This window comes from Pseudophryne corroboree, chromosome 2 (genome assembly GCF_028390025.1).
Source record: "Pseudophryne corroboree isolate aPseCor3 chromosome 2, aPseCor3.hap2, whole genome shotgun sequence".
Classification (NCBI taxonomy): Eukaryota; Metazoa; Chordata; class Amphibia; order Anura; family Myobatrachidae; genus Pseudophryne; species Pseudophryne corroboree.
In genome coordinates this window covers 410,793,183-410,818,721 of record NC_086445.1, presented here as the reverse complement: position 1 = coordinate 410,818,721, position 25,539 = coordinate 410,793,183, and the positions used below count along the sequence as shown (strand labels likewise).

The 25,539-nt window shown below is 43.3% G+C and overlaps 1 protein-coding gene across 1 annotated transcript in view; it reads left to right on the top strand.

The window, feature by feature from the left end:
• The window catches only part of NPAS2 (neuronal PAS domain protein 2), a 192,019-nt gene that overhangs the window by 122,844 nt on the left and 43,636 nt on the right, over positions 1-25,539 (top strand). The window contains exons 8-15 of the mRNA XM_063953453.1: positions 5,336-5,454; positions 6,827-6,909; positions 7,878-7,984; positions 11,732-11,879; positions 14,739-14,823; positions 17,732-17,873; positions 22,291-22,403; positions 23,638-23,715. Coding sequence (XP_063809523.1) covers positions 5,336-5,454; positions 6,827-6,909; positions 7,878-7,984; positions 11,732-11,879; positions 14,739-14,823; positions 17,732-17,873; positions 22,291-22,403; positions 23,638-23,715 — 875 coding nt within the window. The remainder of the gene's footprint in view (positions 1-5,335; positions 5,455-6,826; positions 6,910-7,877; positions 7,985-11,731; positions 11,880-14,738; positions 14,824-17,731; positions 17,874-22,290; positions 22,404-23,637; positions 23,716-25,539) is intronic.

Here is a 25,539-nt window from a genome sequence, read left to right as displayed (position 1 = left end):
GTCACATTTTGTCTATTTCTTACATGGAATGTCAGAATATATGTAAGCAATGTCCATGTGTGTGCATGCACATTCCTATCCCCAGCCATGTGAACACAACTATTCTGTACTCTGGGTCTATGCATTAGTATATTGCAGGGACGGACTGGGGACACTTTTCAGCCCCAGCATTTTGTGTGCGTGTGCGCACGTGAAAGGGGGTTGCGTGTGCATTAAAGAAATGTGCGAGCACTGCTAACATAAGAGTTAGGCAAGTCAGGGAGGCGAGCACTCATGGCATGCCCCCATCTTCCTTTAAATCAAGCACTTCGGGTGGGGAAGGGGGTGGGGGTGGAGCAATAGAGAGAGCTGACACCTGGACCAGCCCACCAGACCATCGGCCCTTCTGGCATATACCAGAAGTACCAGATGGGCAGTCCGGCCCTGGTATATCGAGTTGGTGATATTTGCCTGAAAGGCCTCAAACATCATCTTTTGTTCTCATAATACACAAATTGTATGACTGTCACAGTCACATTTTATTTACACCGGATATTAATGTCTTACACTGTATAAATGTAAAACAATGAAAGGCATTTTTATCAAATTAATTTTACAGGAATTCCCATAAAACACTTGTTTTCGGGTGGTGCCCTCAAAAGTTCAGTATCTCCACGATTACCTACCAGAGATATCTAGTCCTGTCCTGCCACTTTTGGTTGCAAAAGCAGCTCCCATAGATTTCTATGGTGACTGCTAGATTGTGAAATGACATTGGGATCCAATATACAATACACAGTCCAGTGACCATGCATGCTCACTATCGTGGCCAGGGTCCCAACCAGAAGTGATCACATTAGTGATGACTTTATTTCTTACACATTGCAGGGACTAGCTCCTATCAGAGCCCCTGTCTGTGCATGCATTTTTTTTTTTGTAAATTCTGGTGGTACTTTATTTCTTATTGTCACAATACGTTATTGAAAAATGAGTTAATGAAATTATAGTTATTAGGCCCAAAATCTGTATTTTGGAAAAATAAATGTGCCCCTTATTCATAGAGAGAATATGTATAATGTATGGGAAGGGACAATTCTGCATTTCAGAATAAAATACTGTTAAAGTGGTGTATGTAAAATGATTGGCCTACTAACAGATGGTGCGATAAACATGTACTGAACGTAGCCCGGAAAGTGGGGAATTTACGTCTGGTGTTTGCACTGCAGCCAACATAAAGATAGCGGAAGGACAGCTTTCAGTGTAAAATATAGTTACTGTAGAATAATCATTTATTCTTAGCTGAGCAGATGATCACTCATGATATTTAATTCGATGACTTTAACCAATATACATGAAGTAAAATAAATTACAAAATGTGACTAAAAGCGTTATGTTATGCTATACTTGGTGTGAAATGGCTTCATAGAATATGGCTCTAATTAATACTACAGCTCTCTTAAAACTGGGATACAGTCATACAGTCAACATTCAAAATGTCCATAATCACATTGCCAAAACCACAATGTTGACCATTATGTCAACAACCTCAGAATATCAACATGTTCACGTTGTTCATATATAAAATGTCTACATGTGAAATCCCAACATTCTGAGAATGACAAAATGAGGTCTAGACTGCGGGATAAGGAGGGTTAGGCACTAGTGGGAGGTTGGGGGTGGCTGTTGCTGGGAGGGGTTTGGGTTAGGTACTAGGGGAAGGGTTAGGGATGGGGGTTAAGGACAGGGGGAGAAAACTCACTGGTAACACCGTTCCATCAGCTCTGTGCTGGATATGCTCCATGTGTGACTGCCAGGACCCGGAGGCTGCCACACCAGCCGGGGTGGTCTTCTGTTTGCCGGCGGCCGGGCTCCCGACGACCAGCATACCGGTGCCGGGAGCTCGGCCGCTGGCATACCCTACTACAACCCTACAGCCGGGAGCAGGTAAGTCACCGCTAGTCCAACAGGGACAGTCGACATTTCAGCAGTGTCAACGTGATGAATGTCAACTTCATATACCACACCACTTAAAACTAAATCTCTGTATAGTAATAAACATAAAGGGGGCGATTCAGTTACACGTGGCCTGCTGCTGGAACGGCTTCTGATGGCTTGGCGGGATGTATATCTCGCCTCATTTCTCCCCGCAGCCCATGAAGGTGCCATCGGAAACCAGCTAAAGTAATTGTACTTATGTGTGCAGTGCAGCAAGAGAGTCTGACAGCAGCGTGTGTCTAATCTACTCCAAAGACACTGCTGTTTCTATAATGGGTGCAGTGTGTGCCCACACCGCACACTCTGCACCTATTTTTTCAATACTTACCCTTCGGAAGTCCTGCATCGGTAGCAGCAGCGCTGCAGAAACCACTGACTGCCGCTCCATTTTACACAGTGTTTCGCACATGCATAGTAGGATAATCACTGGGAATATGGCTGTCGCACCATTTTCCCGGAGACCTGCACATGCTCACAAGACTCTGGGACAGTGCTAGGATATCCTAGTGACTCTAGTGCCCAGAGCCTATCACCTTGCCGGCTAGAGAGGAGGGGGCCTGGACGGAGACGACACACAGGCCTCCTCTCTTGATGCTCCCTTGTCCAAAAACTTATATATATATATATATATATATATATATATATTGGGCACAGGTTTTCCTACTAGGCAGAAGTATGATGACATCAATTTGTACTTCATCAATAAGTTCTATGAATAATTAGATCAAGCCATCCTCAGTCAACATGGGGGAGGGGGAAACATTTCCCCCTATGCCATATGTGAGCAGGAGGCATACAAGGTGGCATGTTTTAAAAATCAGTGTAATATTTAGTAAACCAGCTAGCAATATAATTTCCCTTTCAGAATCTTTCAGCAATCAGCTAGTTTGTTTAGTGTTCACATGTTATAAATTACATGCTACATTGGAGGTGTGTGAGCATTATTCCCATTTTATACATAAGGACGTTTGGCTCAGATTAGGCATCAGCAATGTTGTAATAATCAGCACATTTGTAAATGATCAACTGTTCAGTCAGGTTTTCACTCAGTCCTCTTTTGGAATCACAATAAAAACGACACAGTTTTTCAATCCTGTTGGACAGGATTACTTAATCTAAAGCAGGGGTTGCCAACTTGCGTGGAACTAAACATCCCAGCATGCCCTGCCACAGTTATACCATCTACTAGCAGTAAAACTATGGCAGGGCATGCTTGGATGTGTAGCTCCACAGCACCTGGATACGTTGGATACCTCTGCTATAGAGCAGGGTTCCAACTCCTGTCCTTGGGGCACACTAAGGCCGTGGACACACTAGCATACTGTATCTTCACGATTGGAATGACAAATCGTAAAGATTGTTCGGTGTGTATGGAGGGTTGCGCGCTGTTGCAGGTCGCATTAGAGATCTTCTGTTTGGACATGCTGCAGGGCCAACCAGACAATATAATATGCGGTGCTTTGTAGTGTAATGAACAATAGAACAAGGTATGTACGGGCAATCTTGCTTGGTCTAGGGTTAAGGGAATTCGTCGTCCAACCATCAGCAAGTTTGCCCATTGTTCTAGTGTGTACCCAGCCTAAGGGTGTGTACACACGGTGAGATATTTTCTTGAGATTTTGACTATATAGTCAAAATCTCAAGAAAAGTTAGTGCAGATCGCAAGGTGAAAGTCACCTTGCGATCCCGATTCGATCCCGATGCGCGGTCTCGCCAGGTCGGCATCGCAAGAAAAGATAGACTGTGCAGGCAAGTCAATCCTTGCTAGATCGGTGTACTATCTAGTTCATCTCACATGTCAATGACATCTCACATAAGCCAAAATCTCACATAAGCCAAAATCGTAAGCACACATAGTCCATATCTCAAGAAAAGTTAGTCAAAATCTGTGCTGTCTGGGCTCCAGGGAGTTCAAGGGAAATCGCAAGTGAAAATCGGGCATAGCAAGGATCTCACCCTGTGTACACACCCTAACAGTGCATGTTTTCCATATTTCATTACTGGATCACAAGTATATTCATTAGTGAGTGACAAATTTTAAAAGGATCCACAAATGCCACTATTTAATTTGTCATTCTGTGAGGAGACATGGAAATTTCTTGAGGACTGAAGTAGGGGAATACTGCTCTAGAGCATGGCTTCATATGCATAATTTATTTACTTCAGTCATACTTCTATATTTCTATCAATGCAACAATACTCACCTAAAACCAGTTTTAAAAAGTGAATTGCCAACAAGAGAGTTGTACAGTACAGTATGTCTGGTATACCATAATCTACAGTGCAACTCTAGTAAATGTTTCAGAAATGATTTCATAAACATTGCATTAAAGTAAATACATTAGCAAATGTTAGTAAGTAGATGGAACACAATCAGACTTGTCTGTATTTATTTGCCTTGCCTTATTTCAGAGGCCAGCAATTGAAATGCCGCTGGTGTCTTTCCAAATAGGTCATCCTCAGCAGAAATTCCTCAGTGTGCCTTCCAGAAACCACATTGCATTTCCTTCTCATCCCTTTCAGGCAGTGTGATTCAGTGCCCTCATTTCACCTCTGAGTTCCAAAGCATGTTTGTTATAACATGGATGAAACAGTTTTGGGAGGGACCATATTTTAGTATTGACATTTCCTGCCTAATCTGTCTGATAAAGTACTTTGGGATACAGAGAATATAGAGGAAAGCCACAGCAGTGTTTTCAGTTTAGGATATGTGTGTAAGATGTTTTTTTTACTTGGTCTGTTTTTTTGCAACGTGACTCAGTTGTTGTTTTTTTGCAAACTGATCGTGAATAAACTACAGAATGCTGCATGTTGGTGTTGTGTCCACTTTCATGTGCTAGTTTCCCGTAGTTTCCTCACACCAACACTAGAGGCACTCTGTCCATGTCAGCCAACTCTAGCACAGAGCTGGTCAGAATCAGTGATCTAGTCTAAAGACAGTAAATCTGTTGTAATCTACCAGAGCCATAACTAGACTTTTTGGTGCCCTGTGCCAAAAAAAGAATTGGTGCTCCCCAATCCACATTTTTTCAATAGAGACATAAGGCGCACGCTCTCATGGTCAAGGGGCATGACAACATTTGGACACAAATCCTCTTTATACCACATTCATGCATTCAACTTGAGAATTATACATATATATATATATATATATATATATATATATATAAAAAAATTATATATCTAACTAACAATATGCAGCATTGAGAACAGCATTGAGAAAAACAAAACTATTACCACATAAATATTGAGCTTTTGTAATAGCAAATAAAAAGTGTGTGTGTGGACATCCTCTTTAGAACAACAATTAACAAAATATTGTTCATGTGAATAAGTAATCACATGCATACTATTATTGCAGTACCTCTCTCTGCGTGCAGTGGCTTTGAAGGGACTGTTTCAAGAATGTACAGGTCACAGGGCAGCAAACAGGTGTGCTTCATTGCTACAGTCCGACTTGCAACTCCTCAATTTTTAAAGGTGAGCGATCACATATAATCAATAACGAAACTATTATGTTAACTAGTATGTTGCTCATCCTGTGATATAGGGGTCTAGTTATTACAGGTAGAAAACTGTATATCCAGCATAAATGGGTCTTTTTTTTCAGATATAGAGCTTCTTCCTGTGTAAGAAGGCCCTCAACTGGCATTAGCTATTGCTGGGTACCTCTACATCCGTTTGGATGGTCGACCATGTTATGGTCGACAGTCATTAGGTCGACCACTATTGGTCGACACTGACATGGACACATGGTCGACACATGGAAATGGTCGACACATGAAAAGGTCGACATGGCTTTTTAAAAAAATAAAATAGATTTTTAGATTTGTCATACTTTACCATCCACGTGGACTACGATTGGGAACGGTAACCTGTGCTGAGCGCAGAGAGGCACCTTGCTTCGGCGAGCCATGCAAGGGGACGCGGTACACTAATTGGGGTTCCTGGTCATGTTACGAAAAAAATGACACCAAAAACAGTTAAAAAATCCATGTTGACCTTTTCATGTGTCGACCTGCCATGTGTCGACCATTTGTCCATGTCGACCATGTCAGTGTCAACCAATAGTGGTCGACCTATTGACTGTCGACCTTAACATGGTCGACCATTCATACCGGAACCTCAATTAAAGGATTGCATCAGTACAAGTACCATCACAATCCTTCAATAAGCTTCCCCATGATTTGATGATGATTGGTGGGAGTCAGTAAAAGAAACAAATGCTTTATTTTGAAAAACAAATTCTAAAAGTAACAATATTTAAAATATTATTTATATTCATTAATATTTTTTTTTCTTCATTTCCTCATTAATTTATTTTCCATGAGTCCTCTTGCATCTGCCAGCCAGTATCACTGTGGAGCTGATAATCTTAATTGATAAATTGCAGCAATAGAAACTGTTCTATTGCTGTGATAAGTGAATTTTGGCTCTTTTTAAGGTGGATGCTGTTATTATGAATATTGGAAATAAACAGAAGGCATTGACCTGGCACTGATTTATAGTTTAACTCTGCTGAATAGTAGTTTATAGTCAGTAACCATCTTTGTTCAAGTCAGAGACACCACACAGTTCAGGAGAGGTCACTCCAATCAGGACTGCATATGCTGTTTGTCCCAGTACTGGCCAATCAGAACAGGTCATACATAACCTGTAAGGTGTCATTTTCTAGCCAAAGTCTTAATGTAATACCTTTATTATTCGTTTTAATTGAACTGGCCACTTGCAGTCCTTTACTCTCTCTGCAAGGGATGTGGAAATGTTTCAACACTGTAGCAGTTACTCATATTTGTTTTTGGCAATATTGATGCCTGCACACTTTATGTGTGTTTGTTTCTTTGATTTGTAGGAAATGTGTGTAGTTGAAGAATCATGTGAAGAATTTGCATCAAGGCATAGTCTGGAATGGAAGTTTCTCTCTTTAGATTACAGGTGAGTCAGTGGTGACCAGGGGAGTATGTTCATCCCAGTCACCCAGAAGCAAGTTGGAGTTTGGTGGCCTCCCACTTAAAAAAGGGAAAACAAGCATATACTTATAATTATATAGATAGCGTTCTCTACAGAGAACGGAGCCTGCAGTGAATTGGCAGGGCTCCAGCTACACTGTGTAACAAGGGGAGCGGTGGGGTCAGACTCACGAGATTCAGCCGTCTGCAGCATGCAGAATCAGCGTTCACTGGTGGATCCCATCTCACAGTCCAGCAGCAGCTGCGGGATCACTGTTGCTTGCTGCAGCACAGTCTGTACGGTATCAGACAGGTGCCATCCTGTCTCCTATTGCAGGGCTCCTGGGATAGAGCTGATTAACTCTGCAGCAGCAGCTCCTACCTTTTCTGGCTGGTAAATGACCTGCTACAGTTGGACCAAGGGCAAGGGGTGTGTTAGTGCTGGGCCGCATATAGCGGCAAGCAGGTCGCGCTGAACGGAACCCGCTTGGCTGGGTGGGGGGGTTTGTGTGCACACGGGGCCTGTTCTGCAGGATCCCGCACAACAAGATCCAGCCAGTGACACACAGCCGCACTGTGTGAACACATACATTGAAATGTATGTGTTCACTATGAAATCTTGCAGTCCTGTCGTGCTTCCCAACCGCAGCATGCTGCAGTTGGATCCATCGGCGGCGGGACTGCCGCACATGTGTGGGTGCCTGCATAGGGATATTTCCGGAATTGTGACACTTTCACTATAGGGAGCCGAGGGGAGCAGTGTTTAAATAAATACTTAATTTTAATACAGTAGATCTTTATTCCTTTGTCCAGTATTAATGAGAAGTCAGCCACAGGTTCAGTCTTGCTTTCTCTCTATGAATTCATCTTTTCTCCCCTTGTCATTATTAACAATGCTCTCTCAACTCGCCACACACATGCTGACTTTAACCCTTTTGTTTTGGCACTATACAGGGCCCCGCCAATTATTGGATACTTGCCTATTGAAGTTCTTGGCACATCTGGATATGATTACTATCATGTAGATGACCTAGAGATATTAGCCAGGTGTCATGAACATTGTAAGTACTGAAAAGTATGGAAATAAATATACCGTATGTAAATTTACCTGCTGTCTTGTCTCGAAATGAATTAGGACTGCCCAGGGATGTGGGGGTAAATTGTAAAGGTATTCCTCTTCTTCTGTTGCATCTGTGTATATACAGTAGTGCATGGATTAGCAATGCTAAAGTCTATTAGGCCCTACACACTGGCCGACAATCCTCAAACATATGAACGATCTTGTTCATTATTGAACGAGATACCGTTCATATCTTTGAGTATGGAGTCACCAGCGATGAACGATTTGCGGCCCCACGCTCGTTCATCGCTGATGCCCCGTTGGCTGTGCATGCAGGCCAATATGGATGAGATCGTCCATATTTGCCTATACTTCAATGGAGCCGGGTGACGGGGGGAGTGAAGAAACTTTACTCCCCCCGTTACTGTTTCCCCCCCCCCCCCCCCCGCCGCAGGGTCACCCGTCGGCCGTATCCGCCGTCGGGCAGCTCGGCGGTGGATCGTTAAATGTGTAGGGCCTTTAAGAATTGCAATAGAAACAGCTATTTATACAGAGCAATAGGTGGATTTTGCCTTAATTATATGCCTAACTGCAAAAATGCTAAATTATATTTTATTTAGCAAATTTTAATCTTTTAATAAACTTTGAGGAGTGGAGATATGGATAGCCAATAAAATGTCTTCAAATATGCGCACAGTATTTTATCTGCACTGTAGAGCATATTTTGCACAGTCTAGGCAGCAATCTTTAATTATTCGTTTTTTTTGTACAAGACAAAAGCTTAGACAAGCAAATAATCAAGATGAAAATGTGTAGATGCGCCAAGGACAGGGAAATGTACTATGAGGCAGAGCTGTAACTAGGAATGTTAGGTGAAAATGGAAACGTGACTCACCCTCCCCCCATGCCCTAAATTGTTATTTGTAACCTAAAGGTGCATACACATGGTCTCACTGTGTGTATGCACCTTAAGATATTAAGGGGGACATTTACTAAGCAGTGATAAGAGTGGAGAAGTGAGCCAGTGGAGAAGTTGCCCCATCAACCAATCAGCAGCTCTGTATAATTTTATGGTATGCAAATTATAGATGTTGCTTCAGTGCTGATTGGTTGCCATGGGCACTTCTCCGCTGGCTCACGTCTCCGCTCTTATCACTGCTTAGTAAATGTTCCCCTTATTCTCTTCCAACATGAAATTCCAGCCTAGGGTGGCCGCCTCTCTAGCCCTAAAAGGAGGAGTGTGATTGTGTAGCAAACGAAGGCAGAACACTCTTGTTGCTCATGTGGAGAAAACTAACAAATTTTTACAATAGTGCTATATAAATGTAAGCATTTCTTCACAATATTAATACATTACGTATTATAGGACAACTTTAACATTATATATAGAAGACAGCTAACGCATAACTCTGAGAGTACCGAGCCACATTAGAACATTTATGGGAAAGTGTATCAAAGCTTGGAGATGGACAAAGTGGAGAGAGATAAAGGGGTAGATTTACTAAAGCTTCTAAAACAGAGAAGTGGTTATTTTGCCCATAGCAACCTATCAGATTCTATAATTATATAGAATACAGTAGTGAAATAATAGCTAGACTCTGGTTACTATGGGCAACTCCACTTGTCTGTTTTAGAAGCTTTAGTAAATCTACCCAAAAGTACCATCCAACAAGCTCCTAACTGTCATGTTATAGGCTAGGTTTGAAAAACGACATTTATGAGCTGATTGGTTTATTATTTATTTATTAACAGTTTCTTATATAGCGCAGCAAATTCCGTTGCGCTTTACAATTTAATTGGTTGGTACTTTATCTCTCTCCAAGCTTTGATAAATCCCGCCCTTAGTATGAGTAGTATAAGAGCAAAAAGAGTAACTAACAAGAAACGGGCTTTTTACAAGATGGGGCATTATGATGTGTGTAAATCCATTTCTTTTTTAAATGATTTTCATTCACATTTTTATCACTCCTCCACAATGTTATTTATTTATCCTTTCTTACACATTAAATAATTCTTCCCAACACATCTCTCTCTCTTATGTTTATCCAATCACCATCCATACCTCTCACTATTCACTTTACAGATATTCTATAAAGCATTTGTTTATAGTGTATCTACATCGATCATTCTTATGTATATTCATTTATTCATATTAATCTATTCCAGTGGTTCCCAAACTCTGTTCTGAAGGAGCCCCAGCATGTTTTCCAGGTCACCTAGCAGGTGCACACGTGTACTCATTACTCACTGACACATTTGGAAAGATCCAGAGGTGGAGCTAATTACTTCACTTGTGATTCTGTGAGGAGACCTAAAAATGTAAACTGTTGGGGGTCCTTGAGGACCTAGTTTGGAAACCAGTGATCTATACCATCTTGCGCCTTCAATAAGTCCAAGAAGAGTGTTTGTGGCCACACCACCCTAGACATCAACATCAAGTAGATCCTAAGCCACTATTGTCTCCTGTTACTGATTAGAGAGTGGCCAATCCCAGGCCATTTTTTCAATCCCGGGAATCGGGATTGAAAAATGTACAATCCCGGAATTTGGCTGCATTTCAGTGTCCTCCCGCCCTGCCCAGGTCAGATAAATGACAACAATCTCACCATGGGGTCTATTCATACAGAAAACGAAAACAGAATTGCTACTTATCACTATACATCGCATCGCTTCGATGCGATGTATAGCTGTAATAAGTAGCAATTCATGTATACTCACCCTTCCGACGATGCGCTGCGGTGTCTGGGGCTCCTGCGGTGAGGTCATCTCCAGCGGTCCTTCCCAGCGATGCGCGGGGTCCAGCGGCGGGTCCCTTTGCGCATGCGCAGGGTGTTGGCCTCCCGGCAGGCCGCAGTGGTTGTTGGGAGGTCGGGGGGCGGAGCCAGCGCAAGGTGCCGAGCAGCGATCAGGGAAGCATTGAGCTTCCCTGATGTCTCCGCACTACAGTTCAGGTTACGCCGTCCAGAGATGGCGAACCTGAACTCCGTGGAGAAGCGGAAAGCAGAGCTTTTCGCACCTTCATGAATCACACTCACCATACAAAGGTATGGTGATGCGATTCAGGCACAGAGCGGAGGTACCGCTGGAGAAGTCAGACACTTCTCCACGGTAACCGGCTCTGTGAATTGCAGTAGGCAGAGAAAAGCCCTGTTTAACGCAAAACAGGGCTTTTCACTGCTGCATGAATAGACCCCCATATCACTTCCTTCGTGTTGTGGTGGCTGGGCGGACAGTGCGGTGGTGAAGTCCTGCGAATGCGCAGCGTGATGTAAAGTCAGAAGTCACGCTGCGCAGCCGCCAGATCTCGGAGCCGGGGGAGGGGAGCAGAGGGAGCCAGGCAGCGTCTGAGCGTCCTGAGGACGCTCAACGCTGCCAGACCTATCCAAAAATAGGTTGCTGGCCAATCCCGAAATCCATCCCGGGATTGAATCCAGACCAATTTTAGGCCGGGATCCCGCCGATCCCGGGATTGGCCACCCTAACTGATTACCATTACTGTTTCTAGTCCAACTAGGTGGTAGATTCCCTTGTTTATAACACACTACACACACAAAGATAAATCCATTGATCCTGCATTTACAGTATATATTTAATGTGTCACTGAGTCTATAAATGTAGGGCTATTTGACAATTTCTATGTCTAGTCCTCTTACGACAAGGAACGTCCTGAATATTTGCAAGTGTCACGGAGCATGGTGTTATTCCTATACTTTTTAAGAATCAAAATCTATTTAATTTCCTTTAACAGTGATGCAGTTTGGTAAGGGCAAGTCTTGCTGCTATCGGTTTCTCACCAAAGGTCAACAGTGGATCTGGCTTAAGACTCATTACTATATCACATATCATCAGTGGAATTCCAAGCCTGAGTTTATTGTATGCACACACTCCGTTGTAAGGTATGCCATTACCAATTGCACCCATGCAGCATTTCTCTGCCAAATGTATGTTTATTGCAGAATATGTACAGTACATTATGTAAGCACAGTATGCAATGTATGGTCATATGGAATCACTGAAACAGGGATCAAAGATCACAAAGTCAGCACACAGTATTTGTGAATATGTCTTTGATACAATGTAATGTGTAGTCTCATATAAGAGAAGCATTCATGAAATATAAATGTGAGCCCAATGTAAACACTTTGGAGCCTCCCAGAATGACTGACTACGGCAGAGGTTCCCAAACGCAGTCCTCGAGGCACCCCAACGGTCCTGGTTTTAAATGTATCCAAGCTTGGCCACAGGTGACTTAATTAGCACCTTAGTCAATTTGATTTAAGCATCTGTGCTGAGCCATGGATATACCTAAATCCTGGACTGTTGGGGTGCCTTGAGGACCGCATTTGGGAACCTCTGGACTACAGTATTGCCATGCTGACCTGCCTACCAGTGACATAGCTGTCATCTCAACATTCCATTCTGAATGCGGCAGGCAGGCTCACTTCCCTATTTCTGGGGCCTCTGCTCTAGTAGTCCTCCAATTTGCCAGTCCTTACACTGGCTGGCTCTACAATGCGCAAACTGTTGTAAGATCCTTCTAACATATAAAGCATTTTACATCATAGACTATCTGTCCTTCCTTGTGTCTGAATGTCAATATCTATCCTACACCTATTCACCTGTCTCATTTACCGTACTGCACTTATGTTGGCAAACTCACTTCAGTGTTTCATAAAACTTTCTCCAAACATTTGAAGGTCTCTGCCAAGATGGACCCTCTTTGCCATATATTTTGAGCCCCGTTGTCTGATTACAGTGGCGCTGATGGCTGTACATGCCAGTGCGTCCTCTAGGCCTTGTAGCAATAATCTCATAGGGGCACTGCTGGTATCATAAAGGTCTATGGAGGGGATGTATCAAACCTTCTAAAGAGGACAAGTGGAGAAGTTGCAGAAAACAATCAGCTTCTAGCTATCATTTATGAAGTACGTTGTATAAAATGAAAGTGAGTAGCTGATTGGACAGTGGACACTATAACCATTTTCTCCCTGATAACTCTCCTGTATGACACTAGCAGTGGCACCTCATGCTGCTCCCTTTACATTGCTCTCATGGTCATTCAGGACCAATGGGAACTTTATAATAGCCCTGGAAGACTCTCGGACACCTACAGAGGTATGTGGAGCTAGTAGACTCTGAATTCGACTCATATTAATTAGGAAGTTGCTATGCTGGCAAATTAATCTGTGAAACATATTGCTGGAGAATGAGGGCATCTGCCCAGCAGATGATTGGCATTTCCAATGTGAATATTTTTCCACAATATGTGACTGAAGGGCAGATGTTCAACAGGGGCACTTATCATGCTACTGTAGCTCTTCCTGCTTCGCCTTTTATCAAGGTGAAGCAGGAAGCATTACCGACGAGATGTGTTAACATCTTGGCTGCTGGAATATAGAGAGAAAATTCCCCTCTCTGGCAATCCTTGTCAGATTTACAGCGGATAAGCCTAGGATTGTGACTTACCTCACGGCCGGCCCCACTTAGTATGCGCAAGATCTCACAAACATTGTAAGATCTCCCATGTGCAGACAGACACCCAGCAGTCGCAGCAGGCTAGTACACATACCAACAGATAATCCTGCCGATATGTGAAAAAGATGATAAGCCACAAAATGCGCTAATCGTCTTTTTATACATGTTACTGTTTTTCCGTCACCATACAATAGTATGGTGACAGCAAATCACTAGATGTTTGCAAATACCGTAGAGCACAGGTTCTCAAACTCGCTCCTCAGGACCCCACACAGTGCATGTTTTGCAGGTCTCCTCATAGAATCGCAAGTGAAATAATTAGCTCCACCTGTGGACCTTTTAAAATGTGTCAGTGAGTAATTAATACACCTGTGCACCAGCTGGGTTACCTGCAAAACATGCACTGTGTGGGGTCCTGAGGACCGAGATTGAGAACCACTGCCATAGAGGATAGTGAATTTTCTACATTATCTGCTTTCATGAATACTGATGTTGGCTGTAAGTGTCAAACAGCGCTTGTTATAGTGCATTTGGCACTTACCACCTCTTCTTACATCTTCCCCACAGTGCCAATGTCATTTTCACAGGCCAAGATGGTGACAACTGCAACACTGTAAAATGTGGCATCTTCTGATGCAAGGATTAGGGGGCTTCCTCACTGATTGCAGTGCACACATCTCTAATTGCTGTCTAATATCAGATATTTCCTTTAAAGGAATCCTACAAATGGGAATTGGTGCAATTAATATTAATTGCAGATATATATACCACATATTGCATGTTTTTTCCCCCCCAATAGCTCTCTAGAGCTCCACTGAACTATAAAGTGTCTCATGAAATTCAGTTTACATATTGGATTCAGTCATTATTAGGCACAATGTGGATGGATTACAAATTTGCTTATACCTCATCAGCTTCTAACTTTGATTTATCTAGCACAGTTTATAAAATGACAGCTAGAGGCTGACTGATTGGCTTGGGCAACTTCTTCACTTTTTATCTCTTGACAGCTTGCAACCCCTTCTTCCCCCTCTTCCCCCCCCTCCCCCCCCCCCCCCCCCCCCCCCACACACACACACACACACACACACACACCTTGGCTTATTTTAGAGAACATAGGTCCTCACACTAAAACTGAAGCATGTGCTAATGGTTGACATAGATTGCTCTGTATGTGGTCATATCATAGTAAACATTTTTGGCAAGTTAGTAATGAATTACAGTTAATAGCGTGTGGGCATTTCTACCTTTGCCCTTATCATTGTTTGTGTTGCAATTAGGTATGCAGATGTTCGAGTGGAAAGGAAGCAAAAAATAAGTTTGGAAGACAATTCATCAGAAGCCATTGTAACATCTGCACTAGAGGTACTAATTCTGTGTTATTATAACAAACATTGTATTTACTGAGCAGTCTGAGAAGTTTATCTGTGCTAAAGAAGATATACAAATTAGGAGGAAAAATAATCTAAATATTATATGATAAATATAATTTTTCAATGCTGTAGAATTAACGAAGTGATGTTTAAAGCTAAAAAAAAATAATCCCATTCAGATACATTTAATAATTGATTCATTATATGTTAAAAAGACATCCTCCCATTTATGAAATATTGGGAAGCAGTTAGCTTCCCCAACGAACGGGATACCGGCGGTCAGTATACGGACGCCGGGATCCTGAGGGATCAATGCTGGGACCCAGCATTGATATACCGATGCCGGTCGGAATGCCGGCATCAAAATACTGACAACCATCATTCCGATCGTTCAGAGAGCGGGACGCTCTGCCGTCCTGCCACGGGGGTTGTTAGGTTTAGGCAGCAGAAGGGGAGGTTAGGGTTAGGCACCCAGCTGGGAGGCTTAGGTCTATGCAGCGGGGAAGGGAGGGTTAGGGTTAGGCACCACTGGGGAAGTTTAGGCACCCACAAGGGATTGTTAGGTAGGGAAAAGGTGAGGGTTAGGGGGTTTAATGGGGGCCTATTGGGATTCTGATGGACAGGATGCCGCGGTCGGTATACTGACCGCCGGCATCCCGTCCAACGGTAACGCATACTGAACCCGGAATATTATGTATAGTGCATTGTATGGATAATCTTAAAAAACTCACCCTCATGGCCATGGATGAGTAAATTACTAAACAGAGATGGATTTTCTGTTGTTTAGAAATCCAAATTCACCTGAATTTTGTGGTTCCGAACAGGGGCGTTTCTACAGAGGAGGGGGCCCTTGTGCACCTCCGGGTGGGCCCCTTCCTCTGCACGGTGCTGTAGACTCCGTCAGTGTGCCCGAGTCGACTGCGCATGCGCAGGTCTCTGGAAACATTGCGCCCGTCATGATCCGGAGACCAATTTGGCTACCGCGCATGCGCGGCAGCCATTTTGGCTGCGATTTCCAGCGCGATCACAGCTTCCGCCGCTGGACTCCGGGAAGGTAAGTATTAAAATGGGTGCAATGGGTGCGGTGTAGGCCTGTGTGCACCGCACCCATTATAGAAATGCCACGCCACCGCACCGCACCCATTGCACCCATTATAGAAATGCCAATGGTTCCGAACCAAATCGAGTCCTGGTTCGGTTTTCCTGAGGAGATCTGATCCAAATCGGGACTCATTTGGGAACTTCCTGTAATTTGGATTTTAAAATTTAATTTTGTGTTTTGAATTGAAAAAATTACATGATTTTTAGCTGTGTTTTTTTTTTAATCATTCTCAAGAAATCCAAAACCCAAGATTTAGATTTTTAATTCCAAATTCTGAACCAAAACACTTGAGGGTATTTTACAAAACCAAAACATGACAATGAAATTAGAACCAAAACCAAATCCAAAACACGAGACTCCGTGCACATCTCTAGTTAGTTCATGTAATCATTGTTAGTTCAGCAGTCTCAGGGAAGTTTGTGCAAATGAGTGTTTGTGAAGACATAGGAGATTCAAATGTTTGAAAAGTCGGTTGGGTGTCTGTTTTTTCTGACTATTAGATAGGAAAAAACAGGCTCCCAACTGACTTTTCAAACATTTGAATCTCCCCCAGATAGTCCTAATTGACACTGTAATGACCATGACTATAAGAAAAGAACTGGAAGGCTGCAGAAATATCAAAGTGTAGGTGTAGCTGTACGTAAAAGTATCTGCGTGCAGGAAAGGTGCTGGCACATAGCAGTGAAGTTGGATGCTTGTTTATAGGTATCCCTAAACTAAGGCCAGTCTTGCATTGCAGGTAAAGAGTGAGGGCTGAAAACAGTCAGAGTACAGGCGGGCAATCTGATATCAAACAAAGCAAATGCTTTGGGAAAAATTGATAATTGATCCAAGGTCAGTGGATGGAGAAAGCAGGCAATTGGTACCAGGGAACTGGTACACAGAAGATCTAAATAATACTGTACATTCTGGATTATCAGTAAAGACTTAAGGCGCGATGTAATAGCGTCCAAGATTGCCGGAGATGCAGGATGCCAGACGATCTCGGAGTTGCACATATCTGAACATACATGCATGTCAAGTTACAAACAGAACATAGCTACTTTGCAACCACAGGTTTTTGCCTACTGCATAGTATTTATTTTAATCTCAGAGTTAGTTACACAGTAGGCCTCAGTACAGGAGTTGGGACTACAGCCAATGAGGTGCACAGAAGGAAATGTCACCCCTGCACAGTATTATGATGGATTACTTGCAGTAGGGATCTACTGCTCACTAGCATGCTATTACTTACGAAATACACATCTTACATATAATTAACAAACCACAAAAGTGTAACTGTACAAAACAAAGACACTTCTTTGACATTACATGTCTACTTTTGTATCGCTTCCCCCAGCTTTTATAAGGAAGTCCTTAGATTTGCAGACCAAGGAAAGTTTTCTTTGGGAGCACAATTTTTTGGGCCAGCTGATAGGAGGTTTTGGGCAGATCAAGGACTTTCTTTGCTTAGTGGGGATTAGGCCAATGAATGCACCAACATGCCAAAGCAACGGAGAGATGAGCTTGAGCGTTTACTACGGTATTGCCAGCTTTGGGAGAGGGCATAGCATAGTCTTTTTTTCCTGTAAAAGGACATTATTTTTCCAGAGGTGCGGATATCGGGTCTCATACTATACTCTCAGTTGAATGCTTCTTCCTCCCACAGTACTTACCAGTTGCTTTTGTGAGGTAAAAAACATTCTCTGCACTCCGCAGTCAGTGTAATATAAAGCCTCAAACGAAAGTGGCATATGTGATGTAGGAGGACTGAGCAATTATATTCTCACATTCTCTTCTTTGACAAATATACTTCTAGGACAAGGACCTAAATGTGGACAGTGATCAGCACTTTAATATGCTAGAAGTTAGTGCCTCACACCTCAGCCCCAGCCGCACGCCCTCCGTGTCTTCAAGAAGTTCACACAAATCTCCTCAAACCCCGGTCACTAATCCTGCACGTGAGTAAAAAAATGTTCTTTGGTCTGGATAGAAATACCTGTAAAACTGAGTATTTGTCAATGCTGACTCCAGTTACTTTCTATAACAAAAAGCAGATGGCTTCTAAAAATAATAGACATAGAAGAGATCTATTGTGTACACCTATGCAGAAACACAATATTGTTTGTATCGGGTGCCTGGATAATTAGGGGGCTACTCTATTAATTAAGCGCGGTAAATTACCACAGTTTATGGATTCCCCTGGGGTTGTCCATTTAGCCCCTGACCGCCAGCACTTCTCAGGGATCAGGCTTCACATGCCACACGGTAAAAACAGGCTGTAAAACTATTGGGCTGTTTCACCTGTTTATGCCGTGTGGTAAATTTTCACCGGCAACTGGATACCCCTATAAAGATTTACACAATATTTAAGTCATGTAACTTAAACTGTGTGCTATTGGGGCAAATTTGGCACAGTTTAGTTGCTTTTATAGGTGCGTATCCATATCTAATACTGACTCTGGATTCTTAAAGTTCCAAGGGGTCTATTCATAAAGCAGAGAAAAGCCCTGTTTTGTGGTAAGCAGGGCTTTTCTTTGCTTTGGGCTATTCACAGAGCGGGTTACCATAGAGAGGTTCCTGACTTCTCCTGCAGCACCTCTGTCCCGTGCCTGAATCGCATCACCATACTTTTGTATGGGGAGTGTGATTCATGCTTCTCCATGGAGTTCAGATTCGCCATCTCAGGATGAGGTAATCTGATCTTCGGTGCGAAAAGTGCAGGGAAGCTTAATGCTTTCCTGCTCTCTGACCAGCACTGGATGCACCCCCAGACCTCCCAGTTGCCCCTGCAGTCTCCCGGGAGTTCAGCCGGCGGCACATGAGTAAAGAGATAACAATAAGTAACAATTCATTTTCATTTTGTACATGAATAGACCCCCAAGTGACTTTATAATACCAATAACCTCCCCCTCTCTTCCACCTTCACCTGAGTTTAATTATCTGTCTATGTCTGCCTTATCCTATTCTGTCCTACTATGGGATTGTGATTTTATGTTTGTTTTGTAGCATAGAATGTCTAAAGCTGGGTACACAGCCCACGAGACGATATAGTGGACGATGTGCCCGATTCTGACACATTGTTCACAATATCATCTAGTGTGTATGCACTTTGGCCCTCATTCCGAGTTATTTGCTCGCTAGCTGCTTTTAGCAGCAGTGCACACGCTAGGCCGCCGCCCTCTGGGAGTGTATCTTAGCTTAGCAGAATAGCGAACGAAAGGTTAGCATAATTGCTACTAAATAATTCCCTGCAGTTTCTGAGTAGCTCCAGACCTACTCCTAGACTGCGATCACCTCGGTCCGTTTAGTTCCTGGTTTGACATCACAAACACGCCCTGCGTTCGGCCAGCCACTCCCCCGTTTCTCCAGCCACTCCTGCGTTTTTACCTGGCACGCCTGCGTTTTTAGCACACTCCCTGCAAACGGGCAGTTTCCACCCAGAAACACCCACTTCCTGTCAATCACATTACTATTACTCGAGCAATGAAAAAACGTCGCTCGACCTTGTGTAAATCTACAAAGTTTTGTGTGAAAGTACTTAGCGCATGTGCACTGCGTACCATGCGCATGCGCATTTTTCACCTAATCGCTGCGTTGCGAAAAACGGCAACGAGTGAACAACTCGGAATGACCACCTATGTCGCTGCCAGTGTGCGCTCTTTTGTGTCATCAGCAACATAGCTCGTCAACATGCATGCAGGCAGGTCAGTCCAGCCGAATGCAGCATGCCCCCACCCCCTGGTCCCCTCCTTTTTTTGAAGGGGGGGGGAGGTTAACACTAACTTTGGTTTTGTAAATAAACAATTTAAACCCCTAATTTGTGTGCAGGTACATTCTTTAACACACTTAACGATCACCTCTGGCGAGCACTGAGTATTTGACAACAATACAATTTTATTGTCATCAGTGAAAGACAAGTTTCACAGACAAAATTACTTTGTGCAAATGCAGCAGTTACAGTGAAATAGCAGCATCCCTAAGAACACAACATATACATATACACTTTACATGTTAAATTCAGGAGAAGTCTGCTCAATGGTCGCTATGAAAAGTACAAAAGTGAAAACTTGCCTTTGCTAGCTACAGTGGGGATTGAAAGTTTGGGCACCCCAGGCAAAAATTCATTTTAATGTGCAAAAAGAAGCCAAGGAAAGATGGAAAAAATCTCCAAAAGGCATCAAATTACAGATTAGACATTCTTATAACATGTCAAAAAAAGTTTGATTTTATTTCCATCATTTACACTTTCAAAAGAACAGAAAACAAAAAATGGCGTCTGCAAAAGTTTGGGCACCCTGCAGAGTTAATACCTTGTACTGCCCCCTTTGGCAAGTATCACAGCTTGTAAACACTTTTTGTAGCCAGCCAAGAGTCTTTCAATTCTTGTTTGAGGTATCTTCGCCCATTCTTCCTTACAAAAGTCTTCCAGTTCTTTGAGATTCCTGGGCTGTCTGTGACGCACTGCTCTTTTAAGGTCTATCCATAGATTTTCAATTATGTTGAGGTCAGGAGATTGTGAAGGCCATGGCAAAATCTTCAGTTTACGCCTCTTGATGTAATCCACCGTGGATTTTGAGGTGTGTTTAGGATCATTATCAATTTGTAGAAGCCAGCCTCTCTTTAACTTCAGCTTTTTCACAGATGGCATCAAGTTAGCGTCCAAAATATGCTGGAATCTTATTGAATCCATTTTTCCTTCTACTCGTGAAATGTTCCCTGTGCCACTGGCTGCAATACAACCCCAAAGCATGATTGATCCACCCCCATGCTTAACAGTTGGACAGAGGTTCTTTTCATTAAATTCTGTGCCCTTCCTTCTCCAAACGTACCTTTGCTCATTCCGGCCAAAAATTTCTATTTTAACCTCATCAGTCCACAGACCTTTATTCCAAAATGCATCAGGCTTGTCTATTTGTTCATTTGCAAACTTCAAACTTGTGGTGAGGACGTAGAAGAGGTTTTCTTCTGATGACTCTTCCATGAAGACCATATTTGTTTAAGTATCTCTTTATAGTGGAATAGTGTACCACAACTCCAGTGTCTGCCAGATCTTCCTGGAGGAATCGTGCAGTCAAACGTGGATTTTGACTTGCTTTTCTCACAATCCTGCGAGCTGTTCTGTCTGATATTTTTCTTGGTCTTCCAGATCTTGCTTTAACTTCCACTGTTCCTGATGACTGCCATTTCTTAATTACATTCCGAACAGAGGATATGGGCATCTGATAACGCTTTGCTATCTTCTTATAGCCTTCTCCTGCTTTGTGAGCATCAATTATTCTCAGTTTCAGTGTTCTACACAACTGCTTAGAGGAACCCATGGTGCTGATTGTTGGAGCAAGGTCAGATGAGTCTGGGCTTTTAAAACCTTTGAGATTGACATCACCTGGTCTTTCCAGACGATGATTGAGAACAATCCATGACACTGCCAGGTCTCAGCTGTCCAAAGGGGGCAGTACAAGGTATTAACTCTGCAGCGTGCCCAAACTTTTGCAGACGCCATTTTTGGTTTTCTGTTCTTTTGAAAGTGTAAATGATGGAAATAAAATCAAACTTTTTTTTACATGTTATAAGAATGTCTAATCTGTAATTTGATGCCTTTTGGAGATTTTTCCATCTTTCTTTGGCTTCTTTTTGCACATTAAAATGAATTTTTGCCTGGAGTGCCCAAACTTTCAATCCCCACTGTAATTGTAGTATTGCACCAAAATTTGGGTTTGTGGGTAAAAACTGTGATTGGCGATGTAAGGGTTGGGGAAGGCACATTTATAGTATTTTACACTTGTTTGCTGGTGGCTGCAGAACCTCTCACACCCCACAAACATGCTGTATGTGTACAGTTGCTCAGTAGGTGCCAGCAATTTTGTTATCCTATCCTTTTACCATCCATTTGATTTGACACAGGTACATGCTGTTTCTACACTTAAACACCATGCACATTTCCACTTGAAATGTTTTGTGGGGGTGTAGTATTGTATGCCGGTGGCCGGGCTCCTGGCGACCAGCATACCGGCACCGGAATCCCGACCGCCGGCATACCAACAGCGTGGCGAGCGCAAATAAGCCCCTTGCAGGCACGGTGGCGCGCTACACGCGCCACGCTATTTATTCTCCCTCAAGGGGGGTCGTGGACCCTCAAGAGGGAGATAAAGTGAAGGTATGCCGGCTGTCGGGATTCCAGCACCGGTATACTATGCGCCGGGATCCCGACAGCCGGCAAACTGAAGACCACCCGTTTTGTGGGTAATCCTTAATTGTACTTATATTTAGGACTAGTAAAATGAGAGATCCAATATACATTTGCATTTAGTAGTCTTATACAGTGCCATATTTCTAAACTGAATAAATGAATTCATAAGTAATTGATTTTTTTTCCAGCTACTCCCACAAAGCTGTCTACAGACTACAGCACTCAGTCATTGCAGGGGATTCCTAGTATGCAGCAGCATGATGTGCCATTGCAAAGAATGAACCAGTCTGCCCCAGCCCAGGTATGAAGAGCAAAGCCAGTGATATGTCTTGCTAAGGTGGGCCATAGGTCTGTTGGAGTATACTTCAGCATTGGAGTAATACCAGTAGAATGTAGACAGCAGGATATATTAACTGTAGTCAGGGTCGGACTGGACCACAGGGGTACAGGGGAAATCCCTGGTGGGCTCTACTGCCTGGCCGCCCATCTCATCCTCTAGGGAAGAGGTTCCAGACAGTGCACTTGAATTATACATTATGCATACTGTATGTTCCATTATAATGCACAGGACTATGGTGTATTTTCTATCATGCATTGCTTTTATTAATCTGTTACATTATCATACATGCACTATCAATATTGACTGTACAGTATATATATCAAGGGCCCCAGCCCATGCAGTCTCTAATGATTATGTAAACCAATATGGAGGCTGGCCACACCCCTGTGCATGAGCCCCTACCACTGCATTCGCCCGGTAGGCCCTTCATGCCCAAGTCCGACACTGATTGTAGTCAAAAGTGAATACAGCACTACAGTATGTGGTAAAGTCAAACATCGAAGTGTTTATTCAAGCATCAGGATACTGACAGCAACTAAATGTGAATAAACAAGTTGGTGCTTGCCGTTTTCATGTTTGACTAGATAGATAGATAGATAGATAGATAGATAGATAGATAGATAGATAGATAGATAGATAGATAGATAGTCAAAGTAAGAACCCACTGCACAGTTTTGTATCACCAATCGATGTGGTGCTCATGCTCCTGTAAACACCACAAGAGATCTTAGACCTTCAATGGTTAAAATCTATACATTTCTTAAAGCAGGGCACTCATCAGTCTTCAAGCAGTAACAGCAGCAATTTTATTTTTCAGTCAAGTGACCTAGGGCCCTATGACCTGAACGTAGCTGTGCGGACGCTCACAGCAGCAGCATCCAGGTGGTCTGCACACGTGCACTGGCTGTTGGGCACATGCGTGACCTTACACATTGCGCTCGCATTCCTGAAGGATGCGTTGAGGGGCTGGAAGGTGGTGTGAAGTCATGAAGCTGCCCCAAAATTGTTCCCAGGCTGCCCCAACTTTCTTGGCACCGCCCCGCGTAATCACTAGGCATGAACCCCTAGGCTACAGAAAAGGGGACCAGTCTTTCAAATGATGTGGCCTCCTACATCATAAATCGTATTATCATGTATATACGTTAAGCTAACTTTTGCTTTTGTAGATGCAATTTATCATATTGTTTTTGTGTAGACCTCAGTAGCGACCCAGAAATGCGATGTCATTCAGCAACAAAATCCACTACAAAGCAGACCTGCCCCAATGCCCCAGGTAAGTGCGAGGCCACTACAGACTGTATTCTGTGGAGATTATTTAGAGTTGGATAATGCATTGTAAACTGTAGCTCTTGTTTAGCCCCGTGGCTCGAGCATTAATCATGGTGGAGTGTGACCTTCAGGTATGCAAGGCTGCCATAATCCATAATAAGCACAGTCCCAAGGATTGCTGAGTAAACCTTATGACAACATGTTGAATTTCTTCACTTCAGGCTCAGATGTAAATGTTTTGTCACTTTTGACTGTTTTCTGTGCTAGCGCTCTGTGGTTCCAACCTCCATTGCATCCTATGTATATCAAATAAATACAACCATAATTGAGCCTATGACAAATGTTTATAATAAGGTTTTACTATTCCTTGCATAGGGCTTTGACATTGTTTATATGTATCAAAAGAAATAGACTTTTTCCAATGCTATGTGGTCAGCCAATAATTGCACACATATAGCTAAACTAGTCATCATCCAACTGCACTTTTTGGCCAAGTATGATTAGGTTCCATGGTCAGTGGGGCCTCATATATGTGGATAATTGAGGCTAATCTGGTCTAAACCTGTGGTCATTTTAAGATTTTGTTTGATCAAATTATTTATTTAGATTAAACTGGCCAACCACGGGGGTGATTCAGGTGAGGTTGGATTTAGCATATGTAGCTGCTGCTTCCTTGAAGCAGCAGCGATGCATATATATATGGTAATGCAGCAGGAGGCACCTGGCGTAAATAGACGCCTCCTGAGTGCATTTGTGATCCACTACTATGTGTGAGGACACCCATAGGCGTGCGCACCACATTTTATTAGAGGGTGCACCGTCGGAGGGGTGTGTCTAGCACCATCTATTGACAGTCAATGCAATATAAAATATCCATTCTTGTACCAATACTAATAAAGCAGATACATTGTCAGATGTTGTGGTGTGCACCAAACAAACACCCCTGATGGCACTCACTGCAATTACACTGGTCCTCCTCAGCCTGGTCTGGCTGCCCCCTCTTTCCCCTGTAAGCTGCAGCAGCTTACTTACAAGTCAGTCATTCATTGACACTGACAGTTGCAGACTAGTACTGCTGCTGCTGCTGGAAAAACGAGTGACGTGTCAATGCTGCTGCCGACCACCTGCCAGTATTGAATTTGTCTTCCTAAGAGGAATGCTGGCGTCCTCATCAGTGGCTGGCGTTGGCATAGCATAGAAGGAGAAAGGTGGCAGGTGTACGGGTGGGCGTGCGAGCAGCATGATGTAATCACATCACATCACGCTGTTTTTGTACATGGAGGTGGAGCCGGGAGTTTGAAAGTCGGTGGCAGTGGCACCCTTGATTAACCCAGGCGTCCGGTCAGTAATGCAGTCCTGACAGGGTGCAACGCAGAGGGGAAAGTAATCAGCCTGCACGGCGATCGCTGTATCAGGCATGTGAGATTGGGGTGCCTGTGCGCACCAGGCACCCCCCCTGCGCACACCTATGACACCATCAGCTGGCTGAGTAACTCAGGCTGGCCGCCACAGCTCCTTTGCTGGCGAGTAAATCTCTGTCAGAAGATAAAGACTCTACCTCAGCTCTCACACAACACATTTTGTGATTCGGAGACCATAGCCACCCTCTCCCCACCCCCAAATGACTGCAGACTGTCAATCACCTGACATCTACAGCCGCTTCCGAAGTGATGACGCAGGACCCATGCTGCACATGCTCAGTACAGGTCATGCGCATGCACACTGTATCGAAAATAGGTACACTGCGACTTTTCCGGATTAGTGGCAGGATCTGAATCAGACCCACTGTGCAATGTGTGGCTTCATCCCAGAAAGTCAGATAGGGTTC